This window comes from Lepidochelys olivacea, assembly GCF_965140295.1.
Source record: "Lepidochelys olivacea isolate rLepOli2 genome assembly, chromosome: 14".
In the NCBI taxonomy this organism is placed as follows: Eukaryota; Metazoa; Chordata; order Testudines; family Cheloniidae; genus Lepidochelys; species Lepidochelys olivacea.
In genome coordinates this window covers 20,917,460-20,934,091 of record NC_140424.1, presented here as the reverse complement: position 1 = coordinate 20,934,091, position 16,632 = coordinate 20,917,460, and the positions used below count along the sequence as shown (strand labels likewise).

Genomic DNA, 16,632 nt, shown 5'->3' with positions numbered 1-16,632 from the left:
ACACAGCGTGCAATGTACCAGTGGCTCCCGCGACTCGGGGAAGGGGGGTGGGGTATTCAGAGCCGCCCACGCCCCTCTCACTCCATTGGGTCACCAGCAAGGGCTGCTCGACACGCGGCCCGCTCCAGAGTCCAGCCCCGGCTCTGCGCGCCGCATTCCCCTCGCTCAGGGGCGCGCCCCGCTCGCTGCCTTCGGAGAAGTTTTGCTCCGGCTCCACGTGTGGCAGCAGCTGGAGGCTAGAGGGGCGGTGACAGCAGGCCCCGGAGCGCTCCCTCCCCCCCCCCCCCCCGGCAGGTCTCGTCAGCCCAGGTGGCAACAGAGCGGAGCCAGAGGCTGCAGCCGGAGGAGGGAGGCGAAGCCGGGAGCCGGGGGCGGCTCTGTCCCGTTGGCTCGCAGCGATTCTCCCCTGCCGGGGGTGCGCAGCGGGTGGTGGGGCTGTGGCGAGCCGCTGCTTCAGTCGTGCAGACTGTGACATCCCCACCCCACTGCCAGGGGACTGGCCGGGCGGGGGCCGGCGATAGGTGGGACCGGGACCTGCGCTCAGGGACTCCGTTAGCGACTCGCCCTCCCCTGAGAGACGGGATCTGTTCGCGTCGGGGCTTCCCCTCCTGCGGGGAGGTTGGCAGGAGCCGCCTGCCGGTGATGCCCCCCTGAAGCGTCGCCCTTAAGAGACCGGGGGTGGGCGGGAAACGGGGGACACAAGGCGAGCCCCCTCCCAGCTCCAGCTCAGTGACCATGCGGCCCGGGGCAGCCCTGCGCCCCCCCGCTGGCTGCTGACTCCGGGGGCGGGGGGCATGGCACCTGCCTAGCATGGCCGGGGGGCCGGGCAGATGCCTCGGGCTAGCATGGCAGGGAACGGGCCGCCTGCCCCCGCCGCCTGCCCCGAGCCTCTGCCCCGCAGCGTCTTCAAGAAGTTCCTGCTGATGCTCATGTCCCTGCTCATGTCCCTCTACGTCTTCTACTGCCTGGCCGAGCGCTGCCCCAGCCTGCCCGGGCCCCTGCTGGCGGCCGCCCCGGAGCAGGCGGCGGGCGGCGGCGGGCCGCTGGAGCCGGGGTCCCCCTCGCTGGCCAGCTGGCGGCCGGCGGCCCGGAGGAAGCGGCCGAAGCAGCAGCGCCGGCGGCCCGACGCGCCCGGCCGGGGCGCGGGGTCGGGCGGCGGCGGGGAGCCCCCGGGCACGCTGGCCCTGCTGCTGGGCGAGGGCAGCAAGCGGCTGCCGCAGGCCATCATCGTGGGCGTCAAGAAGGGCGGCACGCGGGCGCTGCTGGAGTTCCTGCGGGTGCACCCCGACGTGCGGGCAGCGGGGGCCGAGCCCCACTTCTTCGACCGCGGCTACGAGAGGGGCTTCGCCTGGTACAGGTACGGGACTGGGGCGGGAGCCGCTGCCCTCGCGCTTCGTCCGGGGCTGGGCGGGGGAGTTAGAGAGGTTCCCTGCTCCAGCCCTGATCCCCAAAGAAACCCCATAGCCCTGATCCCCAAAGACCCCTCAGAGCCCCCAGCCCTGATGCCCAAAGATACCCCATAGCCCTGATCTCCATAGCTCCCAGCCCCGATCCCCATAGCCCCTAGCCCCAAACACACCTCAGCCCTGATCCCCAAAGACCCCTGAGAGCCCCCAGCCCTGATCCCCAAAGACCCCCCATAACCCTGATCCTCATAGCCCCTAGCCCTGATCCCCAAAGACACCCCGTAGCCCTGATCCCCATAGCTCCTAGCCCCGAACACACCTCAGCCCTGACTCTCAAAGGCCCTCACAGCCCCGAACCCCGTAGGCCCTCACAGCCCTTGATCCCCATAGCCCTGATCCTCATACTCCCCATAGCCCTGATCCCCAGACACCCCCTTGCCCCTGATCCCTATGGCTCCCTCACCCCTCCAGCCCACCAGCCCTGATCCCTGAAGACACCCTATAATCCCCAGTCCAACCCTGATCCACAAAGACACTCCTCAGCCGATAGTGCTCCCTCCAGCCCTGATTCCCAAAGCCCTTCCCAGCCCTGATCCTCAAAGTTTCTTCTGCCTCTCCAACCTCCATAGCTTTCCCCACATCCCTTCCCAAATGCCTGCCAGGATCAGGTCATGCAACATGATCAGCAATGTCTCATTTGTCCACAGTTGCATCAGTGAAGGGGAAACGGGGTGGGGGAGAGAAGAGGGGAACAGGACTCATCCTAACCCCATCAGTGCAGGGGGAGCCCAGTGTGGGGAGTCCATAGCAAAAGTCATTTTATAAGGAGGGTTCCTCTCAGGGACAATCAGCTCTTGAACTGGGCTCCAAAGTTTTCAACCACCTATAGCATGTGATTTATTTAGTGACTGGCTCATTTTCTTTGTAAGGCTTCTTTAGTGATTAAAACAAACAAAAAAGCAATAGGTATTCATACCCCCTCCTCCTCCTCATTAAGGAAGGGAAGTACCATGTCAGGATGTTTAGGAAATTGTTGGGTGTTTTTAAGGTATATTTTGAAGGCTAAGGGCAGTCTACACTACAAAACTAAGCTGACCTAAGTTACGACCAGGTACAGCCACTGCAGTAATTGAATCAGTTTTACATGTACACACTACTCTCCCTGTGCCCTCAGTGTGTGTCTTCACCAGGAGCTCTTGCATCGATTTAACTGCCGGAGTGGGGCATTGTGGGACAGTTTCTGAAAGGCAGCAGCAGTCAATGTAAGCAGTGCAGTCAGTGTCTACACTGACACTGCGTTGACCTAATTACATTAACGTAAATGCTACGCCGCTCGCAAAGATGGAGTTATTAAGTCGGTATAGTGGGTGAGTTCCGTCGGAGAGAGCTACATTTTAGTGTAGATGCTTACAGGGTTAGGTTGATGACAACCTAGCTCTGTAGTGTAGACCAGGCATAAGTTGATAGCAAACTATATTTTGAAAGTCTGGCTCAAGGTACTATCAGTTGTGTTTTTCTGCTGTGATGATCTAAAAGACTTAACTCAGCATTTCACTTGATTTTTTTGTGTGTGTTTCCAACTTCCATGTACTTAACATCACACACACCATGGGATCACTCAAGTGTGTAAAATTGAACAAGTTTGCAGGATCAGGGCCTAAATCACTATTTTCAGTGGAAATTTGGCTGATAATTTTAGACACCATCCTGATACGAACATTGCTTTAGATGATCTTTAAAAAAAGACTTGTTGCAAGAAAACTGAACTTTTTGTTTTTTAAAGAAGTCTCATTGTAGGAAAAATAAACTGCTTGTGGATGAAAGTAGATGAAAACTTAGCAATATGCTCCAGAGCCCTGTCTTTGTTCGATTTTTATTTTTTGTAAACTGCCTGGCTCATCTTTCTTTTTAAGAAAGAAAAATGTCATGCAGAGGAAAGCCTCAGAGTTCCCTTAAATTTGCTGTTGTATTTGTAAAATCAGGTAGTAATCCCTGTGAAAATGAGATAAGACTGTATTTTAAAGTGAGCAACTGACAGTGTAGAAATACATATGTTATCAGGTATTACAAAATCAAGCAAATAAACAACCCCTAAGCATCTAGTCTTTAAAATATATTTCCTCCATTTAAGTATGAGGAAAGTTATAAGTTTCACTCATAATTTTGGGCAGTCTGATAATAATAAAAATGTCAGTGGTAGTAATTATCCATAAATAGCCATGAACAAAGTCAGGAAAGAAAGCAAATGTTGTTAAAGTGTCTTTGTTTTAGCTTTCTGTTAAAGTAATTAATTTTTCATTTGCTGGAAAAGAAAGTAAGTGGGAGCCCTTGACAATGTGAAAACAGAAATTAAAGCCATAGGGCAATACTCCTCATGTTATTAGTTAGATTTTTTTTCTGATGTGTCGTAGAAATTTAAAGTTAATAAAGTTGTGTCCTCTGGCAAGTTCATATGAAAATGACTTGTTGGATCTAAGAATAGGTTGTCCTTCTTTTGCACAATAGAAATATTGGGGTTTTGCATCCGGCAAACAAGCAAAAAAGAAGGGACTTGAAGTCACTCTAAAACTTGTATCTAATTGTCATTTAACTCTTACTAATATTTTAGTGGAAGGTGGTATTTGGTTAAAATTGTGATGACTATACTGAAATCAGCAGTATCATCATACGGAAAGTCAGAGTCTAGCCCAAGCGTTTGTGCAATGTATTTTTTGCAAAGGGAAGAGACCACTGTACTTCCATATATTGCACAGGATAGAATGCACCTTATTTTCTCAGATTGCAGGGTGTGTTTTTTCTGAGACTAAAGATTTCCTCTTGTGAGGGCTGAAGCTGTCTACAGAATGATATTTTTAGTGTGCGCTTATCCAATTTTCCATGGACTGACCCTCTATCAGAAAGGAAATATTAAAAACAAATCTGAAAACCTCAAGAACTTTAATCAACTCTTGACTTTGAAAAATAAACACATGGCTTTGGGAGAGGGTCTGCCATTATTTATGGTTGGTAATTCAGGAAATCTGTTTCTTTGACAATGGGTTCCTTGATTCATTGCAGAGGAGATGGCACTGTGGGTTGGCCTAATCCTGGAAATCTTGCCTGAGCAAGGAATACAGAATCTGACCATATGCCAGTGACATACATTATTGCACAATAGATTTCTTAGTGTCGGGGGTTTAATTTTCAAAGAGTTTGGGCTTGATCTGGTAGCTCTTGCTCATGTGAGTAGTTCCCCTTCAGGCTCTTCATGTAATCACCGTGTTTTACCATTTGATACTGGAGCGTTTACATTAATTGCTTCAGTTTGTTTGCTGTTTGATGTGTTGAGTTTCACTGGTTTGCTATTAGCTCTGTGGAGATTGAAGTACAGTGAGTTCTTTGTATGGGGCTATTCATGACTAGGGACCCAATCCTGCAACCGTTATTCATGTGAGTAATCCTTACTAACATGTAGTTCCAGGAATCTCAGAGCTGCAGGATCAGAAAGTTGGTAATCACTTAAATGGCTCTGTTTTAAAACATTATTTAAAAAAATCTTTACGTGCATTTGTCATGATCTTTGAGTAGAACAGAATACTGGGAATATCACCATATGTTTGCTAGTATCTCTTGATTGCTTGTCTTTGGAATCACCATCTTAGGTTTCAGATTTATTTTTATTTTCGAGCAGGCAGACTAAACAGCATCATTACAGGATATAAACATTTTAGTTCACTTTCTGTGGCCTTAGGGAACCTCCATGGGCACTGAATGCTTTATCTAAAAAGTAACAAAAAGGGCCAGGATCTTTACACTGAAATGGAAAAGCCTTTAGATACTAATATTCATAGATGTTTATTAACAGCAGCAGCTAAATAGCAGACTTAAGGGAAGATAGAGGGGATCAGTGGATTTTACATGTTTCATGAAGTTGATGTGTTTGGATTCTTAAGAGATCATTCAAATTGGACTGTATATTGTCACCACAGTGCCCCTCACAGGCTGAGAAGAGAGAAGCAATGTTGATCACAGAGGAGATAAAGGGAGAATATCTATTTGGAATAAAAGATGAGCTTTAGTAGCTGGTGCATGCTATCATGAGATCCTTTTAATCGGGACATAAGTGTTTGGAGAGGCCGATAACAGAAGTACAGCAAGATCAGACTCTTTTTTTTAACCGATGAATTAAATTATAATACCTGTAGGATAGCAGACTCCTACGGCAAAGAACTTGTAGCAAAGCTCTGTGCTAAAAAGTGAAAGTCTCAACACCTACTGTGGTTCCAGACAATAAGTGAAACTGATCTAAAATGCTGTATGTTAAATCAAGTGGAATAATCACCTCTCCTCTTAGACTGCGTTGCATCTGTTTAAAAGGCAGCTCACCTACAGTGAGGTTTATTTAAAAACAATCTTGGTGATTTTATTTGGGAGGTGTGACACCTACATGGGCATTTGCATGAGGTTTGAATATCAAGGGAAGTTCAGTGCTTACAACAGCTTTCTCCATTTCAGTTTTGCGAGTACTTAGTTCATAAGGGAAGGAAGGAGGGGAAACAGCCCACAATGGTCTCATTGACTTTAAAACACAGAAATCTCTGCTCTGGTCCTGAACAAGTCTATTGAGTTGACAGAGTTCAATAGCAGGTGAGCCTGTGTTTTAATAGAGCTGAGCTACCATCCCCTCTACCCGGCACATGACTGTATGCAGCCTGGGGAAAACTTCAAGTCTATGGGGTTAATTCAATCGAGTAAGAAATGTCTGAAAGAAAAATACGTGTTTGTTGATGGTATTGTGAGCCTCACTGTTTCTCTCTGATCCTTTGTTAGCCGTGCACCGATTCAGTCGCCCGCTGGAATGTCATTATGCTGTCAGTCACACAAGGAACGTTTATTTCATATGTTTTAATCTCCCTGCCTTTGTAATGCTGCTGCCAGTTGCACTAGAGAAAAGCTGAGCTAATGTCATTAGGCTACAGCATTCTGCAAGAGATGAAAGATTATTCAAGGTTTCTCTGTCAGGCTGGGAGTTTCCTCCCTGATGCCTCTAGACCTAGGAAGTTCCGTGTCCTTGTATGAATATCCTCTTGGTTTTTTTCAAGGCAACCAGTAATGCATGAGGGTCAAAGTGAGCTGGGAGTTGTTCAGTTCCTGAAAAGAATGGCAGGAAAAGCAAGTTCGTAGCAGCTGGGAGCAGCTGTAAAGGACCTTCTTGTGCAGTGAGTTTCCCAGCCCCTGTGCCTCAAGCCTCGATTCACACAAAGAGCCTGAAATGAAATCAGAGCCTCCGGGACTCTGGAGGTCAGCCACTATTGCGAGGTCGTATGGCCAGAGCTCATCTGGACAGCATAGTTCAGAGGAGCGGAGTGGGAGTCATTTGCCACTCGGTGAGAGACCAGAAGAGAGCATGCATTTTGGGTAGGGTTATGCGTGCACAGGGGGGAATGTTTTAAAAAGAACTAGCGCAATGAATGAGAACTGCAAGCAGCCCAGATGGCCCAACCATCATGAGTAAAGTACTGCAGAGCAAACTACTTGATGTAAACACCAAAAACCCACTTCTCTCTAAGGGGAGATGCTTTAGCAATTGTGAGCCACAACTGTCCTCAGTCATAACTCTGTGCCTGGTAGGGGAGACTTTATGTACCGTACAAATTTCCTCAGGGTAAGTGAGATTTTTTTCCCCTCCGTCATGCAGCTTGGTTGAGAGAGTCTTTGGTTTCTAGATGTTGATGTGGCCCCCACAATACTGGAACTGTGAGCCTTTATATTGTTTGTATTCTCTGCGGGCAGATAATTATATTCAGGCATTCGCTTGATCTTAATTCTTTTGGTTTTTTAATTCCTGGTTTATATACCCCCCCAGTGTGTGCTCGTTGTCGGAAGTTTTGCCGTTAAAGCAGATTTAAGCTTCCCAATCCTTGTGTTCAAGGACGGAGTCATTATTTTTTGGCTGGTTTTTCTATTCCAAGAGACGGTTTGTGTTGGGGAGGCTGGAGTTCAGGAAAGCTCGTTTACATGAAGCCAGAGCTTTAAATGTTTTTGCGGGAGGCGCCTTGTTCTATGAACTCTGCTTCTCCCAAACACACTTGAATTGATGACAGTGTTGCATCCTGCTTATAGTGACTTTGCAACCTGCTTATAGTGAGCTTAGGCTGTGTAAGGAAGACCATGGGAGAGAATGGGAGTCCTGAATTATGTATTTGTATTGCAGTAGGGCCTACAAACCCCAGTCATAGACCCATCATATAAACAGAACAAAAAAACGGTCCCTGCCCCAAAGAGCTTACAATACAAGACAAGAGACAACTACTCAGACAGACGGGGGAGTGCAGTGAGACAGTGTTGGCCAGTATGATGGGCAGTGGTCCAAGCACACCAGCTGCCTAACTTGTAGAGATTTGTGTAGGCCTCGTGGCAAAGGAGAGTTTTGAGGAGACGTCTGAAGGAGGTTAGTAAGGTTGCTTTGCGGCTATTTAAAGGGAGCTCCTCCCTAGCCCTGGGGGGCAGCCTGGGGGACAGCACAAAGGAGCTTGTTTGAAAATTTTACTAGTGGGTGATGGAAGCTGGCATCATCAAATGCAGCATAAGATGATGAATGGAGTCAGAGAGGGGAAATGTTGTTCAGTGCTTCAGGTGCTTGCCTGGTCTCAGGGGACCAGGTTCAGTTCCCTGCTCTACCACAGACTTCCTGTTTGACCTTGGGCAAGTCGCTTAGCTGTTCCGTGCCTCAGTTTCCCACCTGTACCGTGGGGATAATAGGCCTGCCTTGTCTCACAGGGGTATTATGAGGATAAACACCTAAAGATTGTGAGGTGCTCAGATACTGTGGTAATGGGGGCAGGTCATAGACATACCTAAAATAGGTAATCTGGTAATTGGAGTTCCTGTTACAAACTGACCATCAGGTTAGCGTGATATTTATCTGTGGGCAAAACACCTTCACTGTGAGGTAAACCCTACACGTGCTGCTGTACCTGTGGCGCGTCCTCTGGCAGTGGGCCTGCGGGCACGGGGTTGGGGCAGGAGAGCTGTGCAAAAGGGATTACCTCGCACATGGTGCAGGGCTCCATGTCCTTTACAGGGCCAGATTCACCTGTATGTTCCAGCTGCTTTGCGCCACTCTTAAGATACAAAGCAGCCATAAACCCGCTCTGACTGTCCAGTTAAACCAGATTTGTGGCTGCTTTGCATCACCGGAGTAGGCTGGTGACCTTGGCCCCTGTTCACAATGTTATCTGCGTGGAATGTCTTGATCAGGGCAAAGGCTGATTAGTTAAGAGAATGAATAGACAAGTCCTCAGAGAAAGCTGAAAGAGACAAGTCCCTTCTATCACAATCCGCTCCATAGCCTTGTTTCTTATGTCTGCACAATCTGAGATTGCTTGGGAGCTAGCTTTTTTCACCTCTCTTCACTACACGATGTAGAGCGCCATCTAGTGTGTACACATGGGGAAGATTAAAAAAGCAACATCGATTCCACATACCCAGCACCCAGTGGGACCCAAACTTATTTTGGTGGATAATTTTTTAGGGATAAACCAAAGGGGTTTTGTTCTGTTTTGTTCTGCTATTTTCAAATAAATATCGTCTTTGATTTCTTGCCTGTGGGGAGGCTGAAAATATACGGGGTTCCTTTAATTTCTAGGCATTTAGGATAACTCATCGTTTTGAGCAGGAGGAGGTCTGTGACAGGGCCAGGTTTTCAAAAGGGCCCAGTTCCCATTTAGGCACCAGAATAAGCAGTCAGATGTTTTTAAGTGCCCTGCAGCCAATAACTCCCACCGTGACCCTTACAACCAGGCTTTCGGTGCGGGGCTGGGAGCTCTTTCAGAAGCGTGGCCTCACGTCTGGCTGCCTAAATTGGAGTGGACCTCTCTTGAAGAATCAACCCTGTTTGTGGGTTCAGAGCAGTATTGAGAATCTGGCTCTGTACATCAAAGACTTCCTAGGCAAAACTCCCAAGGCCCAGACTCATGGAAATCAGTGCTGAAACGCCATGTGGCTGTCATGGGAGAGGATTAAGCCCATTTTCCTGCAGAAAAGACTGAGGGTACATCTACACAGCAGCAGGGCCGTGTAATTTCCAACTTGGGTAGACGTGCACACGCTAGCTCTGCTGAAGCTAGTGCCTTAAAAATAGCAGTGTGGTCGCAATGACATGGGTGGCAGCTTGAGCTAACCACCCGAGAATGTACCTTGGGGGCTGGGCAGGATTGTATTCAGACAGCTAGCCTGAGGGTATGTCTTCACTATGGAGATAGCTGTGTATACTCTGGAGGCTGTGTCCACATCGCTGCATTGGTCAATTCCCAGCTGCTGCATAGACATACCCTGAGTGGCACATTTTAAAGGCATGCACGAAGCCAGCATAACAGTGATACACTTGCCTCCATTTTTAATAAGTAGCTGGTGCTATCTTTGATCTTGCAAACTCTTACTTACACAGATATCCCATACATAGTAGTATCAGTAGTGCTGCTGCCTTTGGGGGGACTTTTGTGAGTAATTGTATTGAGTCTTTGGTCCCTGGGTAGAAACCTGGCTCCATTGAGACAGCGACAAAACTCCTATTTACTTCACTAGAGCCAGGATTTCATCCCCATATCTTTTGAAGCATAATAAGAAATCAGGCATATGGGAGTAGTTAGTTTCTTTCCAAAGTGCTCAGAAGAGGGAACAAGCGATGAGAAAACCTGAGAATAAAAATGTTCTCCAGTCTCTCTCTCATGTACACATTAACACTTCTTAGCTACTAATTACACTTTTCTTTCCCTTGAGAATATCGGAGTAACCCAAACTGTTTGCATGCTGAAAGGGGGTAAGAGGAGAAGGGGTGATTGTTATGGTCATAAATCTTTGCAAATTCTCATTAAGTACCTTTATTATGGAAGGGGAAGTGGATTAGGTTGCAGCTGTAGTTACATTCCTGGGGCCAACCCTGTAGCACTTTCTCATATAAGGAGCCCAAAGTAAATCAGTGAGACTATTTATGAGAGTAAGGGCTGCAGGATTCGGCTCTTGCAGTTTACTGCTATGTTCACTAGCTTCCTTACCCCAGATATCCCAGTTGTTTCCAGCCCTCTTGGTGCTAATCTGCCTTCAGGGAAATTCAGTAGCTATGCAGAGATTTCATACAGTGTGTAAACTGAGGGACCTGATCCTGCAAGCCTGACTCTTGTGAGGAGTCCTTATTCTTATGAGTAAGTCTATTGGCTTCAGTGGGGTCTCCTCATGCAAGTAAGCTCTGCAGGATCTGGGGTCTAATTATTCTTAGTGTTTCTGTTTCATCACCTGTGTGATTCTGCAAGAAGAAAGATACATATTTTTGTTCCTGCCGAGGTCATTGCTTTCTTTTCTTTGTGGAGAAGTTCATAAAATAATGTTCCTGTGCAGCACCATCTGTTGCAATGATACCATCTAAAGTTCCCCCAATCTCCCGCATTCTACAAATCTTGTTACTGGTTTAGTAATACAGCCTAGGACACTGCAAAAAGAAAATTCCCCACTTCACCCTGTGGGATGCTTTGGAAGCCGGAGAGAGGCTGAATTCATTCGGCATTGATTTGTTGTTTAGGTGTTTTTGATGCTGTACTGAAATGTGAAGGTCCGCACCTCCACGTGAAAGTAGGGAAAGGGGAAACTGCTGGCAGCATTGTAGAACTCTGCAGATCTTATGCGGCCTATTATCTGCATCTTTATGTGCCCAGCTCTAGACTGTAACTCAGGATCTGAATGATCAGGCTGAATTTTCAGTGTGACGGGCCTGATCTAACTCCCACTGAAGTCTGGGGGGAATCTTCCCATTGATTTTGATGGAAATTTCATGAATCAGGGCCCACAGAATCATAGAAATCATAGAATTGTAGGACTGGAAAGGACCGTGAGAGGTCATCTAGTCCAGTCCCCTGCACTGAGGCAGGACTAAGAATTAGCTAGACCATCCGTGACAGGTGTTTGTCTAATCTGCTCTTTAAAACCTTAAAAAAAAACATGCTGAAGAACTACTTGCTTTAACTCCCTCCACGGCATATGCCTTTTAAATACTTGCCTCCAGCAGCAATTTCAGTTAAGTATAACACCTGGTAATAAAGGATTTCAGTTTTTAAAGGGTTTTTCTAATTTCATCATTAATACAAACACATTCTTCCAATGTTTCTTCAAACACAATGTGTTTTGTTTCTAACCTCTGCCCCAGTCTCTTTATATATAGACCAGTTCACTGCAGCAGGGATATTTAAATGAGATTTACACTGTGTAGGATTCAAGGGTTTCTTGCTTTCTTAGATCTTTTGATCTTCCTAATCGGTGGGGGGAAACATTTTATAAAGCCTATTTGCAATGTTAAAATTCAGGTGCTTAAAATCCAAGTTCCTCCTCTTCTAATTGTAGCAAAAGCTTGTGGTATTTCATTATTTCATAGCTTCAGTGTTTTTGGTTTATTTTCTTCCTGAATCGTTAAGTTCCTATAATGGTCTCTAGGAAGCAGGAGAGGTTCTGTCTGGTTTAAGGAAGTGGCATGCGTTCTAGCTTGACCCACATGCTGTTCACCTATTGAAGTAAAATGGGGCTTTGCTTGGATAGAACCCAAATCTGAAAGGCCATATTTGGGCTGGCTGTGTGCACCACACAAAACCAGGCAGGAAACTGCATGGTGGAAAATGTCCAGCTGGAATTCTGGCTGAAGAGCTTCAGCGGGGCTGTGTCTCAGGTCCTCCATAACAAGAGCCACAGAGCTTCATTCTGGGCTAACTCATAATGCTACTTACTCCATTTTAGACTTAAAGGGAACGACAAAGGTTTTCGATGGATTAATTCCCCCAGGAGGAGTATTATTGATGAATAAACACCAAGGCTAGCTAAAACTTTTACCACATTGAAAGTCTGTTGGTTGTAAAGAGGCACCGTCGCGTGGTTTGGATTCCAAGGTTAGCTGGTTTGAGGTTTTTTAATGGTTGTTACACTAATCTAATAATGAACAGAAAAGTACCTGGACCAAATTGTCCAGTCTTTCCAGTCAATCAAAACATCCATTGATTTCAAGCTCAGGGGAGTTCCTCCATGCAGACACCGTTCATCAAAGGCTTTGTTGGGGCAAGTACGTGGGAAAGGGTCTGGTGGGCCGAAGGGTTTGATTTCAATGAGAGTTTTGCTTACGCTGGGATTTCAGTTTGGCTCTTTGTGATACGGTTTGTTTTTTTCCTTCATTTCAATAAGAAGGATTTTGTTTGTAATGTTTAAAGATATTCCTCTGCAGTGTGGGACAGTCAAACCCCACATCACTGGGGAGAGCTAGTGGAAAACCGTTCAGCAGAACAGTTGTTCATTGGAAAAGGCAGCTTCATTGACATTGAACGATTTTGTGGGAACATGTTGATTGATTTTCAATGACATTATTGATGGAAAAGTGTTGAAACAAATCATTTTGACGTTTGTGTTTTGATAATATAAAAAACATTTTGTTTCAGCTGTATCATTCCATTTTATTTCATTTCAACTTTGATAATATCTTAATTTCAGTTTTATTGAATATGCTATAATATACTGTTTCGTACCATAATGTTTCAACATTACCAAACTGAACTGATTTAATTGGGCCCAGACTGCAGTTTTTTGGTGTTTCTGTTCCGTGAGAAATGTTGACTTTTTTGTTCCAATTTTGAACAAATATAAATTTTGAACTGTTGGACTTTCCTGCAGGACAGAAATTCCGGTTTCCGACGAGCTGTAATACCGTGGTTGCGAAGGAAGACCAGGACATGAAATTGAGGAAAAAGAGCAATGCCAACCAGTTTGGCTTTACTCTCCAATCAGTGCAAAATGTTGAATGTCAACAAACCCACATATACTAGTGAATGGGATGTTTTAAAGCCCTTTCAGATTTAATGAACTGCAGTACCCTGGGGTCAGGTAGGGCATTGTTTTTCTTCTATATGGGGACAAATTCTCCCAGTCTGCAGACTGTCCCACTGGATACAAGGGGCAGTTTCTGGTCACAAAGGGCCCACCCCAACTGCCAGTGAAGTTAATGGAAAGAATCCTGTTGACTTTGGTGGTTGTTGGGTTGGGCTGGAGTCTGAGTATCGTCTCCTCTGGGAGCAGTGGTGTTTAGGTCCCTGGAGCCTGTGCCCCGCCATCACAAGATGAACTGAGATCCACTTGGAAAACCTTCAGACTGCGGGGACATCCAGGGTGAGGACTGACTCCTATGTGCTGTTCCCCACTGTCTACATTGCTTTCCCGACCTGTTCCTAACCCCTCTGCAGTGGGCAGGTGGCACAGAGCTGGAAAGGGACAGCATTAACTCCTAGAAAGGAGTTTTCCCGGAGGATGGTGCTGTGTGGAGTTCTTTTTGTTCTGTGTTTGTATAACACGTAACCCAATAGAGTCCTGATCCACAACTGGGGCTCCTGGGAGCTACCATAATAGAAAAAATAAGTAATAACTATAGTGGCATGTTAAACTTTGTGCAGGAACCTGGAAATCTGTTTCCACCCTCCTTTAACAACGATAATGAGTTTCCCATTGCAGATAATACTTTGTCCTTTAGATGTTCAAAGTACCACATGGACATTGACTAATGAATCCTCACAGCACCCATCAGGTAGCTGGATTATCATCATCCCCATTTTACAGATGGGCACACTGAGGCAGAAATGTACCTTGACTTGCCCACAGTCACCCAGTGAGTCAGTAGCAGAGCCGGGATTGCAATTCAGGACCTCTTGATGCCCAGTTCCGTTTTGCCACTTGTGGTTCTCTTGTCATTATGATGGGTTAGGAGAGCACCAAGGAAAATCCAGGTACAAGAAGTGGTGGTGGGGTTCTGTTGGGCCAGGAATTTCCAGCATGGTGCTCCCAGTGTGTTGTCAGAGGTGCCACCTTTCATTCTACACATGAAATTGTGGTCCTTATGCTTGAGGTCGTTCAAAGTTCTCCTGACTCTTTTTACACGGTGTCACTCCTGTCATCCTGGCTGAGTGCCAACTCAGGTAATTCTAGTCTTCATCCCTAAAAATTGACCTGGCGGTTTCAATTGGCTATGATGTCCCTTATTCCCCTTTCACAAACTGATGGGCAGTGTGTTATTGGCATCGACTGATTGCTGGATTCCAGCCCAGAACTGGTTGAATTTCAGTGGTGGGGAAGTGATCCTTTGCCTATAATCTGAAAAACAACGTGAGATCCTTGCGTATGAAAAGCACTATGCAGTGGCAAGGGATGTTGATAATGTTCTAGCCGAGCCCTGGCCTCTCATACGGCGTGAATATTAATATTTATTTACAGCCATTTCCATGGCTTTTCTCAGTATAGCATCTGAATGCCTATGACTGTTAAACAATCAGGACAGTTTACCTCCTCCAGAAGAAAGAACTAAAGCCAGCTGTCGCATGCTGAGTGCTCAGTGCTATCCCCACTGCATCTGTCGTTGTACTGGGCCACAAAAGCAGGTTGGTCTTTCAACTCTGATCACACGGTGAATGGGCATTGGCTATGTGTGCCACTTGTACAGCTGGGGACAACATGTCTTATGGCTTCAGCTGGCCACCTAGGGCACATCTGAATCTCTTTGTCAAGCTGCAGCCGCTGGGTCACTGATTTTATGTATATATATTGCATTAGCACTAGAAGGCCGCAGGTGAGATCAGGGCCCGATTGTGCTGGGTGCTGTGTAGACATATAGAAAGACGCTGGGTGGGGAAGGCTGGTCGGGTTGGATGCGGGGGACAGGAAAGGGAGTGAGAGAGGGCAAGGGGAATGGGAGGAGGAGGGCAATGAGGAGGGGGGCGGGGTAAAGGGGAACCAACAGCCAATGGCGATACAGAAAAGGAGCGGGTGGAAATCCAGAGTCTTGATTTTACGAGCTGAGGGGCAGGGCTGGCAGGGGGCGGTGAGAGCTCCTCCTGGCCCCTGCACCCCATGTGGAGAGGAGGCCACTGAGCCTGGTGCTATGGGTTTGTGGGTGAGGGTGGTACAGAAGGGCTCCATGCCCTTGCTGTTGCTAGCTGCTTGGGAAAGGCGCTCTGGGAGTCTGGGGATTTCCATGGCCTGCTGCTGGCAGGCTCCTGAAGGCTGCTGTGTTTTCAGACAGGCCTCGAAACAGGGAATTTGGGAGCCCACATGTCCAGACGCAGAGTGTGAAGCGGACACTTCCAGCCCGGGTGACTGGGGTGGGGATTAGGGAAAGGACAAATCCAGAACCTTCTGGAGCAAGAGAGAGGAGCGTTTCCCTCACCTGGAGAAAGCGTCTCTCTGGCATCCCCTCCTGGCCATGCCAGATGAGAAAGGCAGCCAGACCCCTTGCTTGGAAAAGGCCAGAGCAAAGAAAACAAAATCCTAGCCACACACATCACGTTCTTCATCACAAATGCCCTGTGCTTGCTGTGATGGGTCGGACCCCCCCCCACGTCTAGGGTGCCACCTGATGTGCTGGGGTCCCACTGAGCCCACCCGTTCCACCAGCCCAGGATTCCTCACCTGTCCTTGCTGTGCCAGGCCCTCAAGCCTTCTCTGGCACACACACACAGATAAGGCCACACCCAGCTCCGGACACAGACTGAAATCAGCTCTTGGGATTTACCCAGCACTTACGTGCACACCTCCTGTGGGGTGTAAACCCAAAATAATATTGTCTTGCGCTGTGTAGAGAGATCTGTACCACGCAAGCTCATAAAAATCACCCCCTTCCTCAATGTGGAGGGAGGTATGCACGGCTTTTTGTCCCCCCTTCCCACTCAATATGAATTGCACAAACTGGGTTACGGAATAAACAAAAACAAGTTTATTAACTACAGAAGGTAAATTTTAAGTGATTATAAGAGATAGCAAACAGAACAAAGCAGATTACTGAGCAAATAAAATAAAAAACACAACCTAAACTTAATTCACTAAAGGAACAGGTTACAAATAGTAATTTCTCACCCTAAATGTTGTTTTCGGGCAGGTAGCAGAGTTTCTACAGCTTAGAGTTCTATTTATTTCTCTTCACAGGCTAGACCCCTGTCTCAGCCTGGATTCAGCCCTTGCCTTTCTCCAGCTTAGTTCCTTTGTTTCTTCAGGTGCTTTCAGCAGTCTTCCTTCTTGGGCGGGGAGACAATGGAGAAGAGCCCTGATTGACTCACTTCCCAGCCTTAAATAGGATTTACACAAGGTGGGAATCCTTTGTTTCCAGTGGAAAAGTACCAGCAGTGTCCCAAGTGGTACTCCGTACCAGGTGACATTATCACATGGCCTTGCAGTGTTAAAG

The 16,632-nt window shown here is 47.0% G+C and overlaps 1 protein-coding gene across 1 annotated transcript in view; it reads left to right on the top strand.

Annotated features, from left to right (window-relative positions):
• Window positions 1–327: 327 nt before the first annotated feature.
• LOC311530335 (heparan sulfate glucosamine 3-O-sulfotransferase 3A1-like) overlaps window positions 328–16,632 on the top strand; it is an 82,407-nt gene continuing 66,102 nt past the window's right edge. The window contains exon 1 of the mRNA XM_084646801.1: window positions 328–1,357. Coding sequence (XP_084502927.1) covers window positions 831–1,357 — 527 coding nt within the window. The 5' untranslated portion in view covers window positions 328–830. The remainder of the gene's footprint in view (window positions 1,358–16,632) is intronic.